The 17,154-nt window shown below is 39.4% G+C and overlaps 1 protein-coding gene and 1 long non-coding RNA gene across 2 annotated transcripts; one reads left to right on the top strand and one right to left on the bottom strand.

Annotated features, from left to right (window-relative positions):
* Nucleotides 1–2,224: 2,224 nt before the first annotated feature.
* Nucleotides 2,225–8,322, bottom strand: loxa (lysyl oxidase a). The gene is made up of 7 exons (XM_034708922.1): nucleotides 7,327–8,322; nucleotides 6,847–6,955; nucleotides 6,218–6,355; nucleotides 4,894–5,050; nucleotides 3,096–3,191; nucleotides 2,829–2,944; nucleotides 2,225–2,742 (listed from the first exon to the last, which is right to left on the bottom strand). The coding sequence occupies exons 1-7, from the start codon at nucleotides 7,985–7,987 to the stop codon at nucleotides 2,736–2,738; spliced, it is 1,284 nt and encodes a 427-aa protein (XP_034564813.1). The 5' UTR covers nucleotides 7,988–8,322; the 3' UTR covers nucleotides 2,225–2,735.
* LOC117830695 lies at nucleotides 4,194–6,237 on the top strand. The gene is made up of 4 exons (XR_004634821.1): nucleotides 4,194–4,333; nucleotides 4,465–4,623; nucleotides 5,960–5,990; nucleotides 6,187–6,237. It is a non-coding gene; the product is annotated as an uncharacterized LOC117830695 (long non-coding RNA).
* Nucleotides 8,323–17,154: the final 8,832 nt, after the last annotated feature.

The following is a 17,154-nucleotide window of genomic DNA, read 5'->3' as shown; positions in this document are numbered from 1 at the left end:
TTAAAGACAACACTGAGCAGTCACACTACATCAAATGATTGAAAACACAATGCTGTGTACCAGACTCTTTGAGGACACAAAATGAAATAATTCAATTTCTTTTAATGTTGGCAAGGAAGGCTATAATGACAAAGTGGGTAGGAGATGAATCTCCATCTATTATATTGTGGAAGTCTCTGATATCTTATGTTGTCACTTTGGAGAAGTTGAAATACTGTATTTGAGGAAGAGTTCATTTTTTTAAAAGAACATGGGAGAAACCTCTGAATCTTCTAAATATTAAGTGCAATTTATAATGAAGATGCTTAAGGATTTTTCTACTAATGTACAATACAGCTGTCTATAACAACTGTACTATGCTGGACTGATGAATGCTGGATGTGACTATTAGACCAACTATGCAAAAAGTATGTTTAGATGTACTGAGCTATTGTTTTCAATGTGAAAATCAATAAAAAGAATGTTAAAAAAAAAAAAGAAAACACAATGCTCAGGACATGAAGCTGTAGAAAGCATGTTTATTGTTCACAGGAGGCTAAATTAATTTTGAAAAAAAAAAAAAAAAAAAAAAAATCAAACTGAAGTGCTTACAGTATCTACAACCATTCAGCCACAGCATCAGGTCTACGTGCTGGATCAGGCCACAGGACTTCATGCACGTCACAGGCCACATTCTCCCTGGCCAGGCAACGGGGGAAAAAACCCTGGCGTGCTGGATCCAGGCTTATATTGGTTTCCTCACATCATTAGCCACAAGTGTCATCAGTTTGAGTGGTTGTGTTTAAGCTGTGACACCTGTCCTTCAAATTTGTTTAACTTTTGCTACCTGTGCTTACCATTATGCAATACAAGTGCATCACAGTGCAACATGTGTTTTAGTGAGTGAGAATGTGTTTGAAGTTGTGTCTAACAGGTGGTTCAGACAATAGGGTTTAGTGTTTCAGCGATTGAGAAATACTGTATTTTACTTTTCTATCATGCAGAAACTTTAAGTTCTACGAATGATGAGACACCAAGACTGTGTAAGATTTCCACTGATTCAAGAATAAATTATGACATGAATTACAGACAGTGTTGTAAACACAACACTGTCTGTAATTTTGATGAAACGTTGCTTTATCATTCACATCACGATAATAAGATAAATATTTTTTTATCATGAACAAAGTTTTATCTATTACTTTAGATCACATTTTCCTCTCACCACATATCGTCTCTCTGGCTCCATTTAAGTTATCATCATCATAATGATTGATATTCACTGTCTGAAGCAAATGTGTACAGCACTGTTAAATGTTGTCCTGTTGTGTCCGCTTGTTAACATTCCCTTATTGCTGCTTCCTGATTGTCTTGCTTCATGTATTTTATGTCCATGGACACTTTCTCAAAGACTGTCATGTCATCTCCTTGTGTAGTTTTTAAGTCATTTTTAATCGTATGGTGTTATTTGTACTCTAGTGTGTTTTCTTTTCTTTCTGTTTGTGTTTCCGTTTCTCCTCTCCCTTTTTTTAATCTTTATTTATTTTATTTTATTTGTTTGTTTAATATTGATCTTTATAAGGAGCTTTTTTAACATCTGGCAAGGGACTATGGATATGAACTAGCCTTTTGGCTATCTCCGGCACGTTTACAAAAATGCTAAGTAATAAGCACAGTGCTTTTAAATGAAAAATAAACAAATAAACAAATAAAGCATTATTTTTTCCTTGGATCTTAAAAGCCTGATTACTTTTACTGTTGATTTAGCCCCTCATCAATAGCTCCTTACAGGAGCTTCATAGGACAGAGAAGAAGGTATGTTCACAACAGGTGACCAAAAAACAGTCCCTAAATAAACTCTTACTGTATGTTGCTGCATTTCTGCTGGATGTATAAATAAGACCTATTTGCTATCAAGTAAAAAAAATATATGCGAAATATAACATCTTGGTAACATCTTCCATGGTATCAGTAAACCCTGAGGCATCCTTTAAAGTCTACTTGGAGGTTATAACTCACATTAAACTGAGCATTGCCACTGATGCTGAAGTGAGACAGTGTTACTGCATGAGTCATCAAGGACCAAATAATCAATATTAGATGCTTTTCTATGAAGTCCAATCCCTATAGAGTGAAACAATTAATATCAAACTACTTAAAATCTCTTGTTCACCCTTGTTGTCAGTGTTTCGATCCATTTCTTTTTCAGTGTGTGGCACAGACAGAAAAACAGACGTCAAACTGATCAGTTGTAACACTTCATACTATATTCAAAGTTTTTATTTCAACCAAGTTTCACCAAAGCGTTAAAGTAAAGAGTTTCCTTTGTTGCTTATAAATATAACAAATACATTTTCAATATCTCAAAGTAGTGATACAATACATGTTGACTTCATGAGGGAGAGCTGGTTTATGTTTGTATCTTGCAGTTAAAAGCGTTTTAATTTCTTTTTTAAAGAAAAATGCAGGCTTACAGTACAATGGAATAAAAGTAAGAGATGAAAATAAAGGAAAAGAGATAGAAATACACGTGTTAGTAAGAAAAGGAGATCAGAAATGCTTTCACATACGAGGAAAGAAAAATTAAATGTTACCCAGCACTGTAACAGATGATTCCTTCCTTTTGGTTGGTAGTATTTTAAATTATAAACTGCTTATCTAACAATTCAAAATTAAATTTATGAAATCTTATATGCTTTCATATGCAGTCCTCTTCACCGTCGTTTACAGAACATGCTGTGAACGACTGTCGTGTCTTAATATCTGAAAAAAAGAAAGAGAGAGACGGATGACGACATGTTTGGGAGGAGTATCACATCAACATTTGTCACTTGAGACACAACACTCACGGTGACATGTGACAACCAGACACATAGGCGTAGTTGCCAGTGTAGCGGACATCACAGCGCACAATGTTGTTGGTGTAGTCACTTTCTGGGACGTGATATTGTGGATTTACACTGATCTTTAGAGAACAACAAACAGAGGAATCAGCAACACAGCAGCACAGACACTATAAACATTCATAAAGACAGTGTTATTGCATAAAAGTGCAGCTCTTCTGAAACAGTTTAGTGTCTCAGGAGGAAGCCAAATGTCTGGTATTTCTGTCAAACCTTGAGGACGTAGTTTCCAGCTTTCACATCTGTGATGTCGATCCACTGACAGTCGATGTCTGCATTGTAGGTATCATAACATCCTGGGCTCAGACCCTGCACATTGGACAGCAACCAACATCATACATAAAATGCTCTGGTTTTATAACGGTGTAATATCTAATAGTAAAATTATAAAGAGCAAAGAGGTCAGTTGTATTTGGTTCAATTTCTGTGATTGTTTTGGATGCACCTTCTTTAAAAACAGAAGAAAAAAAAAATCAGAAAAGAGGAAAAATCATTAACTCCCTCTCACCACTTGCTCATGCAAAGAGGAAATATTAAAGTCGTTTCCAAAGCACAGCTGCCACAGGAAAGAGTGCTTGTTTTTTTTAGCAACTCTCTTCTTCTTATAAGTCCATCATGCAAATCCAAAACAAGTCATTCCATGAAGAGAACACGAGGCAAGTCGTTTTCATTTTGGTCAGAACACTTAACATCTGTGCACGCAGACGCAGTAAATCACAGCAGCACGAAAGTGCAAAAACACATCAATGCATTGAGTAGGTCCTTCTAGTTTATCCTTCCATACTAAGTTTATTTTGTAACGCTTATAACTCAGACTTTTTCTTACAGAGGACATTTTGAAATGTCAGAGTAACAAAGGCACATGTGTCAATAATAAAGATTATTCATGGCTGACTTGAGGTTTGCTGCATCACAGTCTTGGTATTGCACATGCTGGCTCGTTGTTATGACTTACTGAGATGCTTACATAGAACTGAGGAAACACTAATACTATTATTAACACCAGAGCTTCTCCTACTGGGACACATAAAACAACAGCTGCTGTGAATGAGGCTCACTCTTCTGCCCACAGGATGCAAGAGCAAAGGGTGACATGAACAAGAACATGCATTGGGTATCATAAATTAACTTCTGTATTTGGATCATTGTGGTCATAATCAAAGTAACAGAACAAATAATCCAGGCACAGAGTAAAACATCTCTAACAGCAATAGACTTTCACTCTGCAGCGGCTGTGTCTTAGCTGGATTCCTCTTCCTTAGGTAGACCTGACTCCAACTCGTTTCTTTGCCACTTGGGGGCAGCAAAACAAGTTCTGAACAAAAACTGATATACTATATGCTTTAAGAAACTGATCTGACAATCTTTTGGGTAAAAGTTGCTTATTTTCACATGCAACTGACTCAGAAACAACACTAGCATCCAGCTGTAGGCATGTTTTTTTTAAATTGGTGAGTCCATCCACTTTTCATTCTCCTTTTAACTTTGCTAGTGAAATATTTGCCTCTTCTGTGGCTAAATGCAACGTTTCATTCATTACCTAGCTGCTTACTTGGTCTGCTTATTGTCTTGAATGTGTCAGTTAGCATACAGTTGGCTACCATGGCAGGAAACAAGCAGATGGCAGCAGAAAGAGTGAAGAAAAAGAGTACAATTGTGAGCTGTTAAGCTAAAACAACAGGCTGAAAGAAGCTGAACCAGGGGCGGAGGAGAACTGCAGAAAAGGGTGTAAAATGAATGGGTTGGTTACACTTTTTTTCCTTCTTTTAAAGATTCTTTTCAGCCTTTTAGACCGTTTGAAAGGATAAGAGCGTGTTTTTCCCAGTCAGAAACTGGGAAGAGAGATGACATGCAGCAGAAGGGTCAGATCTAAACCTGGACCACACGTCTGTAGCTTCTGCACATGGATTGCAGGATTTAAACACTGAGCTATATACTGCGGTGGTTGCATCATTGACTATCAATAATAGATTTTTTTGAACAATCCTATTAAGAATAGCAATTATGACACCTGTGTGTGTGATGTGCAGGCAAATCTCCTGTAGTAGCCGTAGTCACAGGAAGTGTCCTCCAGGCAGAAGCTGGCCTTGTGTCCCTCGGCCACTGAGTGCTGCGTGTTGGCATCCAGCAGTTCGTAGTGGCTGAACTCGTCCATGCTGTGGAAGTGCCTGTGGATCAGCAGCAGCAGTGATCAACATTTTGAATCCAAACTGGCTGATATCAATCTGGGATGTATTAAAAGAACCAGGTCCTGTTTTTGTTCCATTTAAATATATTTTGTTCAGTCAAACAGCTGCAGGTCACTCTGACTGAATACACTGCAGGTCTATTTAATTCATCATCCACATGTTTTTAAAACTGCTGTGGATCTGCTTTCACTTCATTATCGTAAAGACAAAGTTTGTGTATTGTAACAGAAACAGTCTGGACTCTAGCATCAGTGGACTTTCAAAACACTGACACAGAGCTATACAGGCTAAACTAACAGTTCTCTGGATCTCTGCCAGATGTGCTCGAGGTTGAGCATTAGCACAGCGCTCTGGTTTATTTAACAACATAACTATAGACTGAGGTAGTTTCTGTAGAATCAGGGAAATCCAGGCAACATGCCAACAGCTCAATAAAAGAGTTTTCTTTTGTGGCTCATTAACCCTATCAGACAACTTTTATTTTACAATGCCTGGATTTATAGCTGTAAATAAACTGAAGCTAGGGGTCATATTCAGTTCAGTCACCTTAATTTTCCTAATTTATCCAGAGATGGTAGAAATAGAAAAGCCTAAGGAAACAATTAAACTCATTAAAGATGTCAGTTTTGATGTGGAAATCTGTGAGCAGCAATGAAACGGCCAGTAAAACTATTAGAAAGCCAAAAGTAGCACAGAAGGGAGCATAATACTTCAGTACAGACTAAAATAGAGAAATTACATGAAGTATCTCATGGAAAGATATTGTTCAAGTAGTAACTGGTGACCAAAACAACTTCACATATGTACATATTTTGAGCTACACTGTGTAAAGAAAGTCCTAAAAGTTAAACTTTAAGAAATGTTTTTTCAATCTTCAATCTGTTTCAGACTTTTGTTTCCAAATGTGCATTCAGAGCAGGTAACTCCAGATCTGTTTCATGTTTTCATGCATGACAGCTTCATGCAAATGACTCCAAATGATGCCAGTGAGGATAAATGATGCACGAGAACTAACCACGTCTCTCTCTCTCTCTCTCTCTCTCTCTCTCTCTCTCTCTCTCTCTCTCCTCTCTCTCTCATCTCTCTCTCTCTCTCTCTCTCTCTGTGATGGTGAGGTGGTCAGGCCTGACCTGGCTTTATACTCACTGGTGACAACTGTGCCACTCCCAGGAGTAACGTGGCCTGCTGGGGAGGAAATCTGCCGTCCCCTGGTTCTTCACTCTCTGCGGGAACCTCAGCAGCATGCGGGTGTCATAGTCTCTTACTTCTGCTCTATAGGCGGAGCTGCAGACACAAACAGAAGAAAGAGTATAAATCTGCAGATTAAAAAAACAAAACACAGGTCAGATATGGACACTATGACATCACTGAGAGTTTTCCCTGCTAAATCCCTTCCTCTGGCTGCAGCAGAGCTTCACCGTCTGTATAAATGATGGGTGGAAAAATAATTTAAAGGCACAAGGTTGTTTGGGTTAGTGTTCAATAATGTGTTTGCCATTCAGGCTTTCTCTCCTCAGGCACACTATGATTAAGCTCTACAGAAATCCACCACTCCACCCCATCAGCGGGAGGATTTGGTTAATTTTACCTCATCACATGGTTCCACTGCTCAGCCCGCTCACCCACAAACACTTAAGGTGGTTGTTATGGCTCAAAGCTCTCTGAATCACACGCAGACTTGGCGGCTAACCCCCCCACCTCCTTTCCTTTTTTTTTTTTTTTTTTTAACTTTCTCCCTCTCCATGTGGCAAAGTCCTGACAGCCTGACAGTCTACCTTGACAGACAGTTTTCCTCAGCTGCACATCTCAGGTTGTACATTGGGACTCTCTGGGCATAGGCAGAGGCTTGGATGTAGTAGGGGTCAGGTACAAGATCAGGCAGACCTTAAACAAGAAAACGAAATGGTGATCATAGATAAATGTGACAATGCAGCAAAGTTTTATGACATCAGAACCAATCAGAAAATTAGATTAAGAAACTAACTTGAACCTTTTTTCAACATAAAACTAAGCAACATGGATTTACATAGGTGTTAGGACAATGAAGGGCAATCAAAAACACTGATCAATTTGGAATGAAAGTTAATATTTCTAAGTAAATAAAGCACTTTTTAGATAAATATTAATTTGCTGTTACTTCATTTAACATTTTCAAACATTAAAAAACAGCATTAATGTATCCAACAAACCTTAACCATAACCATCTCAAGAAAGACTTTCAATTATTTTTTCCCCATCACTTTCCCCTCTCTTACCGTACTGATGATACCTTGTGCCATATCCGGGTCTCGATCTCGGCCTTGGTCTTTCGTAGACGTCATAATAATTGTAATATGGGTTATCACTGTCGGTGGATTTATGGGGGTCGTAGGGGTCGTCACCCATCATTATGTCATCTCTCCGGGGTAGGGACGGGCTGACAGTGGCATTAACCTGGGTCTCATTATTGGCTCTGTTTCTCTGCGTCTCACCAAGGCGCTCGTGGTGATGCTGGCGGTGATCGTGCCCTCTCACGAGCCGTTGGAGCGGAGGCGGGAGGCCACGGGAGCTGTGCGGGTTGGATGCCGGTCGGGGAGGCTGCTGCTGCGGCTGCAGCTGCTGCGGCTGCTGCGGCTGTTGCTGCTGCGACTGGCTCGAAGTGTCCGGATGTGTCGCTTCTTCGTTGTGAATGATGGTGACAGGTCGCGCGCGCACTTGCTCCTGTTGCGCCCCTCTCCGTCTTGCGGGCTGATACTCCGAGCCGTCGCTTAAAATGCTAAAAATCTTCCCATTGTGTGACCATTGAAACGTCTGCCGGAGTGCCGCGCTTTGCTGTGCCCCTGGTTCCCTTTGAGACTGGACAGCTTGCAGGATGAAAACACAAAAATAGAGGCACGCATATGCGTAAAGACGCGTGCCAAATATGCGTAATCCCATTATGAACTAAATTAAAGCAGACTGAATGTGACAAAGCGAGTATATCATGTGAGCCGGGGTTACCACTTGTCTTTGCCTCAAAAATCCCTCATCTCTGTTTGAAGGATTTTCAGAGAGCAGAGAAGAAAAGCTAAGTTTGGATGTATCCGTGTAAACTCATATCGCTCTGCTCCTGCAGCCTGCAGATGCGCCCAGCGAGATGAGGATGATGGAGGAGGAGGAGGAGTTCAGCTTTTAGAGTTTTCTGAATCTGTTACACAAGTCTGCTGCTGGTGCTCATGTAACCAGTAAAAGGATACGTGATGTCTGATCATGCCCAGCCCAAGTGTGTTTGATAACTGCTCAGTCTGATTCTTTGAAAGGTGGTTAATGTAACAAGCCAAAAAAAATCCACCACAAAGGAAAGATACATATGCTGAATTACAGCAGCAGCAAGCAACTTAGTAGCATACCTTCTTATGAAATGACTTCCAATGAATAAAATGACCCACTTCCCAGAAACTACTGCATATTTTCTTTATTTTATCACATTCTGTCAGATCAACAAAGTCTTATGATAAATAGCTTTCCCTTGACTGTTGGATGAACTCCCAACCAAATTGCAACACACTCCAGCCAGCTGCTCCGCCAGACGCCTCTACACTTCACTTTCTCATAGGAGGATCTTAGAAGCCTTAATGGGACTCTTTGATGGCCCTGCAACATTTTCCTCTGGAAAACCATCCCCCACAAACCTCTTCTGTCTGAGTCTGAGATTTGCTGACAATATGAAAGACTCACCACATGCATGTAAAGAAATGCATATGCTATATGGTTATATTAAGCCTATACTGAGCTGTAAACAAAGTGAGGCTGTCCATTGTCGTATCTGCTGTCTGTATTTCAGTATGGTGACCCCACACTCCCACCCTGAGAAGTCATTTTCTACAGCCCGGTCAAATCACTGCCCTGCTGTTTGACACCACAGCTATAATACATAGCTTTGGAAACTTAATCCAAGGTTTGCATTCTCTTCAGTCCAGCAAACCGGGAAATTCTTTCTTGTATCTACACAATCGACCACAGAAAGGCTGCTGTTACACCTCAGCGAATGGTCACAAGGGTTTACAGTTTCTCATATCACAAAGTTCTATAAAAACATGGGAACTTGGCGACTTAAAAGCTAAAATGAAAAGAGGCCAAAAGCAACATATGCCATACAGTATGTGCTTCATAGGCAGTCTACTAATTCAGGACTAGGCTACAGATAAAAGGAGGCAGTAGAGGCTTTGAGAAATGCATCTTAATGTAAAACAGCATAATGATCCCCATGGGGAATGATTCAATTCCAATAACAGTGCACTATATTTGATCAAGAAGAGGGCAGGTGACACCAAAAATAACACAGTGCTGCATGTCATTTTTTTTACTGGAACTTTAGGGAGTTGCTTCAAAAGACAGGGATAATGATCTCACCACTGACAAACTCTGCATTCAAATTTCTACTGATGTTGTTTACTTATCTACAAATGAGCTACGATCACATACTGGAAAAGCACAAAGTAGTTTAGTTTGTGGGATCATCTGAAAAACACTGTAAGGAGTCAAGTCACCTGGCAAACTGTGTGTTTCATCAAATGAGGCCAATGACACCTCAGACAGCTGAATTGGCATCACTTGGCTGCAACACTAAAACAGCAAAGGGGTAAAGGCCTTGTTTACACCACCTCAGTGGTCCTAGTGAGGGCGGGTTAACCTCTGGTTTTGCTGTTGGTTAAATTAGGTAAACATCAAGCCACATGCATCCTAGATTTAAAGCAAGAGTTACATGAGACTAATATCCCTGGTTAGGTGTTTAAATGTTTCTGAAACAAGCTCCGTTCTGCAGGTGTGTGAAAGTAGGCAGGGTTTTGACTTCTCTGTTCAACTTTCTATTTTTTCACACAAAGAGTGCTTTGACTTTTATGTGTGTAAACAAGCACAACACCATAAAAAACTGTGAGGAAAGTTTTGCAGAAGTGTGTACTTTTATCCTCATTTAAACAATTATCACGTGTAACCACGCTACATAATTACCGCCTTCGTCTCACGTTTAAGTGTGGTCGTCCGCAACAGCTTTAAATACTTTTACTTCAGTGGAAGTTTGACGACACGTCATGTAAACCAGTTTATTTTGAGAATCACTGACCCATTTAAAAACCTGGGAAACATTCTCAATCAGTTTTCACACTGAGGGATGACATCATTCAAGAAAACAATTTTACATCTGTTTTTCAGTCTTGGTTATTTCATATGAGAGATTACCATTTCTTGTGCAATGTTGTATTTGCCTAACATTTTTTAGTGGGGGGAACAATCGCAAAGTCCTGTACACCAATCAGATTTGAGCAACATTTGATTCAAGTCTGATGACACTATGAGTGGATGATTAATGTTCAGATTTATTATGCAACATTTTCAATCTCACTTTTGTTTTCATAGTCAGTACTTCTGGTCACATGTTGGCAGTGATGTTTTACATGCAATGGTCTGATTCTCCTGAACACTTCTTTGTTATGAATGAGTCAAAAAGAGTCTACTTGAGAGCCGTTTCCTTGACTGTTTCACCCTCTCCCCTCCTGTTGTTCCACTTCAGTTCAGTTGGTCTAAAAGCATTGCCAAGCTGGTTTTCCAATGGTCAATAAACGAGAAGAATTCAGAAAGGATGTGACAGAACAGGCTGTTCCTTTGAGCAACTGAGTATCAAAGACATTTGGACTGGCACCAAATCAAAAAACTGGAATTCTCATCCATTGTCTCTTAAATCAGTTTTCCTCAGTTTGAACTTTGAGTTTTTATTTTTCTGCCTGTTAATACTTGTTTTGAAAGTTTTGTACACCTTAGGATTTTTGTCTTCTTGGTCTGGAAATTTGTCCCCAACTATCAAAAAGATAGTTTGTTCTTTGAAGTAGGGTCGAGGTACTTGCTAATTGTAAGTGTCGTACTTACAGAGGATCCCAGTCAGCCCAGCCCCTCTATTGAGAGGTCTTGAGTCTTGGGAATCTAGGTTATCAACTGCCATAGACAGGGTCGATATTACCATGTAATTTATCACTATTCGCATCTGTGATGTATGAGTCAACATGACATAAAATATCTTGTGTGTAAACTTACACCAAATTTAATATCTGGTTGAGAGTTTCTTAAAATTGGCTAAATTACATGTTAAAATTGACCCTGTTTGTGGCGGTTAATAGCCTAGCTTCCGTGACAGTTCTCCAGTCAGTTTCTCAACAAAGGGGCCAAGCTGACCGGGATCTCCTGTACTTAAAAAAAACTAACTAACCCTTTAAATGAATGGAGAAAACTGTAACCACTTTCATCTGCTCTGCCTCTTGGTCCAACCAGTTTGGAGATGGACACAACTTGTTATTTTCCCGAGGACTGTTGACCCATAAAAGAGTTTGTAATACAAGGGCTTTCATGGCTTACTGGATAAAACTGCCTCAACAGGCATTCATCACACTCAAAATTTGGGGTGTTATTTAAACTCTAAAATTAATAAACAAAATTTCTTTGCAAGAATTTTCACACAACTTGTAAGAAATGCTCTGGAGATTTCCAGCAAACAAAGTGTCACCATGTGTGTATCCATGAGTTCTCACAGATGGGTTGATTTCCTTTCCTTCCTCATAAATCGACTGCAAAGCCTGCTCTGACTCAATTTGGACACTATAGAGTTGAGATCCACATTTACTTAATAGTTTTCATCCTCCATGCTTTTATTGGGTGCTTTTTGGATCATTCTTTCCAATTGATATAAATTGGACAACATTGGGGGTACACTTTGCTACTGTCAGCCCACCCTAATGGTTATCTTGGAGCGACTGACAACTTTTCTGGATTTCAGGTTATGTAGATAAGTGACAAAGAACTTCAGACCAAGACTTCCTTTACTATACATTTGGCATTGTTTACAATTCAATTAGCAACTTAAGAGGCCAGAATTGAATTGGAGTTGAGAGACAACTGTAACACTTGATTGTTAAAATGCAGATGTTTATTTATAAGGGTGAACTAATTGGTTGTCCAATGTAATGGTATATGGGTTGAGGAACTGCATTACGACTCGTGCTTCAAGTTAAAAAAAATAAACCCACTTATTTGTGTATCATGTGGCTAGTATGAATAAATCATTAGTATTATGTGCTAGAGGGACAGACACAGACAGGAGAGGACAGTGGTTGTTAGAAAAAGAAACACAAAGGCAGAAAAGGAGTGAACTATGAATGTGGTGGCAAATTTAGAGATGAAAACACATAAGGTTAATTCAGTGTCATCATCCTGTTCTGCTTTGGTCCGTGTCCTCCTTGTGTCCTTGAAGCCAGGCCAACATTGCTGTCATCTTCTTTAAACTCAAAATTTCCTTGTTTATCCAACACTGTAGAGACTCATAAGTTTGCATTAGTTTGACATTACTCTTTTGCAAAAACAAACAAGTTAGCATCATGTAATGCCAACGAAAGGACGTTAGCATCACATAGCTGACCCGCTCTTCTTTACCGTCTAGATTAAGCAAAATGGGACGAGAATTTACAAAATCAACATCATCATCAATCTTTGTAGAAGACTTGGGAGTGATCCTTCTGACTGTACATATATTTTCGAAAATGTGACCCGACCTGATGAACAAACTAAGAAGAAGATAAACTTTCTGGTTGACTTAAATTCAACCCAAGACTGCCCCCATTAAAAAGAATGCAGATTTAAAGCAGGTATATACCATCCCCCCTGGTGACTGGTTGCAGTAATGGCCATAAATCCCACCTCCTCCTTTACGCCAGATGGGACATGGGTCTAACTAGAAAAATGAAAATACATATCAAATGTTCTCAAAATCTCTCCTGTCATAGTAGCTGGTTCTTACAAAGCTGATGCATGTTGCAACAAGTCATTTTTTTGTTGATGTTTAGTTTGAATTAACTATTTGATATTAAAACGATGAGTGATTGACAGCTCCTGCTGTAATTCCTACCAGGTTATCAAAGTAGTGGAGGAATGGACGAAACACAAGTCATCAAACTTTCAATAGCTGTGAGCGTCTGCTTCAAGTCAATATAAGAAGCTGTTCTGCTGTGAACTGTACCCACCTGAGGGATCTTTGATGTTTGAGCAGTAAGCTTAATGTATGTTTTTGACAGCATAAAGGGTATGACGTAAGTCATGCTGCTCCACCTGCCATCATTATCACTTCTGTGCATGCCTTGGCTCCAGCAGTGCAACATAGAATCGCCCATCAAGGTGGTATTTTGGCTTTACATGCACAATCTGAGGAGGAGGTGCGCTGTTAGGATACAGTCAATGTTTTAAACGAAGAGGCTATGTTCACTTCTTAAATTCAGTCTATGATGATGTTCTATGAGAACAAAAAAGGTTAAAAACATCTGTCCATTCTTCTACTAGTGGTGGAAAACTTTAACCCTAAATTTAGAGTTAACATTTGATATCATAGAAAATGTATAAAAAAAACACTGTGATGGTGATTTATAACATAATAACCAGTGGAAATCTATTCTGCTCCAACAAAAGCCAAGAGAGGGATCCAAGGGCAGATTAAAAATACTTTTGAGTTCTCTTTTAATAGTAGAGCAAACAGATGAAATCATGTTGTAAATGACAGTTAAAGAAGTCGCATTGTTCTTGGATAACAGTGCACACATTATCTCACATTAACATGAGGTTACTTTTTAATCCTGAGTAAGCTGTGAGGAGAAATCAGAGCCAAGTGAGGTTATATGAGCTTCTGAAAATGTATCCTCCCTTCAGTTTTATCTGAGTTAAAGATGAGTGGAAACATCTGATACAGACATAGGATGGGGTATCACTGGTTCACGTGTCCTGATGAAAGAAACAGTAACAGTAGAAACTAAGACTCTTAAAGCCAAAGTGTTTAAAGAACACATTTTTGTCATACAAGAGCTGATCATAGCAACAACAACAAAAACATGGCAGCTCAGAGTTGCATTGTCGGAGATTTTTTTGTTGGATTTCTCTCCAGTTTAAAGCAGCTCTGTATGCTCTTTTTATGCACAATATCAGATTGTGTTTTTGCTTTAAAAATGACTACCATACACTCCTGTGATTCTGCATACCAAAACATCCTCAAGAGAGTGGAAACTATGCACATTAGCTCCCGAGTTGACTCCTTTCTCTTCCTTGGAAACCCAGGCAGACAGGCAGTCAGAACCAGCTGTACTGGGTCGCTGGTGTTTTTTGCTCGTAATTCATTGAACTCTCTCCATGCCGAGTCCTTTTTCTCTCCAGCGAGGGCAGCACAGTGTTCCCTCGCACAGCTCAGAGACACATCTGCAAAGAATTAGCCAAGTTCTTTGGTCCACGTTGCTGGAATTCACCCCCATATCTGACGTTTCGGGCACTCGACTACACTGAAAGTATTTGAACAGATCAACGTCCAAATTGCAGAAAAAGGAGGGAATGTAGTGACGAGGCCTCCTGCACGGGACATGTCATTTTGTAAAGAGGGAAAATTAAACGTCTTCATCCTTTTGGGATGCTAAATTTACCATAAAACCAACACCAGACCTTTGCCATTGTGCTGGAGACATGAAGCCTACATTTAGGCATTTAACTCAGGCAGTGTCTGCACTTCAGAAAGATATACTGTAAACATTTCACTGCAGATGCTTTAAAATCAAACATTTCCTCAGCTACTCTTCCTGCATTTTCTTAATGATGCTAAAAAAATGTGTTTTTAAAAGTAGCTTTAATTATCTGTTTACACGGAACAGAGGTTTCTTCTCCATTTGCATTTAATTATTCATTTTATGTCATCATCTCATCAGAGTGAAGCTGAACCACACAAATCTCTCAAAACATCCCTGACAAAGCCAGCTTTCTCTAATCTTTTCCCAGTACTCATATCCCTCTACTTAAACCCTACAGGTTTTATTCCATAACCTCTTCTTCTCTTAATATCCTTTGTACACTCATACATTACACTCTTGCCTTTCTTTCTTGTGGTAGATTTTTCCTCCAGCCTCCAATCTGCAAAACTCAGCCTTTTCAAATAAGGTCAAGTTCGACTCAAATTCTACGACAGAAACAGACAACTCAAAAACGCTCTCCTCTTTCATAAATACTGGGTTTCCATTACACTTGGAGCACCAAGTTAGGGCTTGCACAACGCACACACACACTGTCTGGTGGACTACGTGGCACTCTGCACATGCACTATATTCTCCACAACCAGGAGGAGGAGCGCTTTATCAAGACACAGGCCAGAAAATTTACATTGTGCAATGATTCATGCTGATCTATTTCACTACCAGCATCTCTTCTTCTCCAAAACAACAGAGATGGAGGATATTTAAACCTTGGCTTTTTTAAATCTTATTTCCAGAAGTCATTTTTCAACTCTGTGTTTTGGATAGACAATAACAGAATACATTTTTTTGGGTAACTAAGGTCATAAATAACACTGATAGGCAGTGAAATAAATTGCGATGTTAATATTTGATTAATGGTTGAAGGTGTCAAAGATAGCATGGGAAAAACTGACTGCTTTTATGGCCACTTGGCAGCAGAGGAGATACACACTGTGAACACAATGTCAAATTAACACCATTTCAAACTACTGTAAGGAGGGTTTTTTTCTGGTTATGAAACAGTCTCAATGAAATGCTGAAGATAATATATGACACACAAAAGCAAATCAGAGCATCAGCTGAGACTGACTATTTCTATATGGCTACTTTTAATGCTGTCATTGGTTTTTCAGCTTAACGCCATTTACAGCACATAGATTGAGGCCTTTGTTGAGATTTTTCCGTGACTACTACATAGGCAAGTGAAAAGATACAGGGAGAATTTTTTTTCTTCAGAGAATGCTGCACATGCAGGTAAAGGGAAGGATCAAATGGCAGCCTCTGGTGTTGATAAATGAAGCCGATACAGAAGCACAGAAAACTGAAGTTGCTTGGAGCTGTTTGTAAAAGCCAAGAAAACCCTGTTAGGTCCCAGGTTAACATCTTTTTACAGGACATTTATGTTTACAGCCTGATACAAACATTGGTTTGTCTCAAAAGATCATTCCTCTATTCATGACAACTGGGGGGACTTTTGATAGATGGATATTTACTAGTTTAATTCACACAAATAACTTTCTCTTTTCATGCATCATTGTGCGAATATGCAAGTGCCCAACGCATAGACTGTATAAATAATGGACGTAGTATCCGTGACGTCACCCATCTGTTTCTGAAGGGCTGTTTTGAGGCCAATGGGCGGCAGCAGCCATATTGCTGTTATCGAGCGATTGTGAGGTAAAGAGGCGGGCTTTGAGCCTCCTAGCCAAAAGCTAGTTCAAGTCAGCTGTGCCTCTCATTGGAAGACTTGGAATCTAAACATCTTCAGAATTGCCGCGTTAGAAAAAAATCCACCCCCTGTACAGTGTGTGCCAATCGAGAAATGAGCTATCCAGACTACACTGTTTTTTTGTAGCAGGCTGTAAACATGTTTATTTCTGCTGTAAAGATCAGCTTTTTTTAATTGGTGTGTATGTGGTTTCCAGTACTTTCAGAGACAGCCTCATGTGGATCCTCAATGAGCTGCAGTTTTTAGCACTTTCGCATTGGACTCATATTTTTAGACCGGAGGTTGCCGCTTGGCCCAAAGACACAATGCTGGTTATTCTAATCCGAGCAGTGCTAACTTGCTAGCACAACCAATAGTTTGAATCAAGTGACAAACAAAACTTTTCAAAACCTATCAGATAATCCGACCTCCTCTCTCCAAGGGAGCACCTTTTTATTCCTGTTTCATTAAAATACAGGTGGTATCATATAGTTAAGGGTAGCCGCAAAAAGACAATACCAATTTTTCCTTAATTTTCTAGCTGAATGAACTTCTGCTAGTCTGTTCTTTACATCCTGTGACACTGGAGGATCACTATGCTGAAAGGCCAATAGAGTGTGATTGATGAGCTGAAAATCAGGTTTTTCAACAGTTGAGAATAAGTGAATGAGGCTAGTAGTGTGTTTAGCACATCTCAAATTTACGTAATTTGCTTGTAGTCTGTCTGTCTGTCTGTCTGTCTGTCTGTCTGTCTGTCTGTCTGTCTGTCTGTCTATCTATCTATCTATCTATCTATCTATCTATCTATCTATCTATCTATCTATGTTTCCTTTATC

The sequence above is a fragment of the Notolabrus celidotus genome, chromosome 19 (assembly GCF_009762535.1).
Source record: "Notolabrus celidotus isolate fNotCel1 chromosome 19, fNotCel1.pri, whole genome shotgun sequence".
NCBI lineage: Eukaryota > Metazoa > Chordata > Actinopteri > Labriformes > Labridae > Notolabrus > Notolabrus celidotus.
Note: the sequence above shows the minus strand (reverse complement) of the source record. Positions and strands in the feature narration are given on the sequence as shown.

What these genes read in the sequence shown, in the direction of transcription:
- loxa (XM_034708922.1), bottom strand. Translation starts at nt 7,987, where the DNA reads ATGGGATTACGCATATTTGGCACGCGTCTTTACGCATATGCGTGCCTC. An exon ending in GAGGAAAACTGTCTGTCAAG is followed by an intron (nt 6,356 to 6,846) that starts GTAGACTGTCAG and finishes TTGTGTCTGCAG; the next exon opens with CTCCGCCTATAGAGCAGAAG. An exon ending in CCTGCACATCACACACACAG is followed by an intron (nt 3,192 to 4,893) that starts GTGTCATAATTG and finishes TCCAATGTGCAG; the next exon opens with GGTCTGAGCCCAGGATGTTA.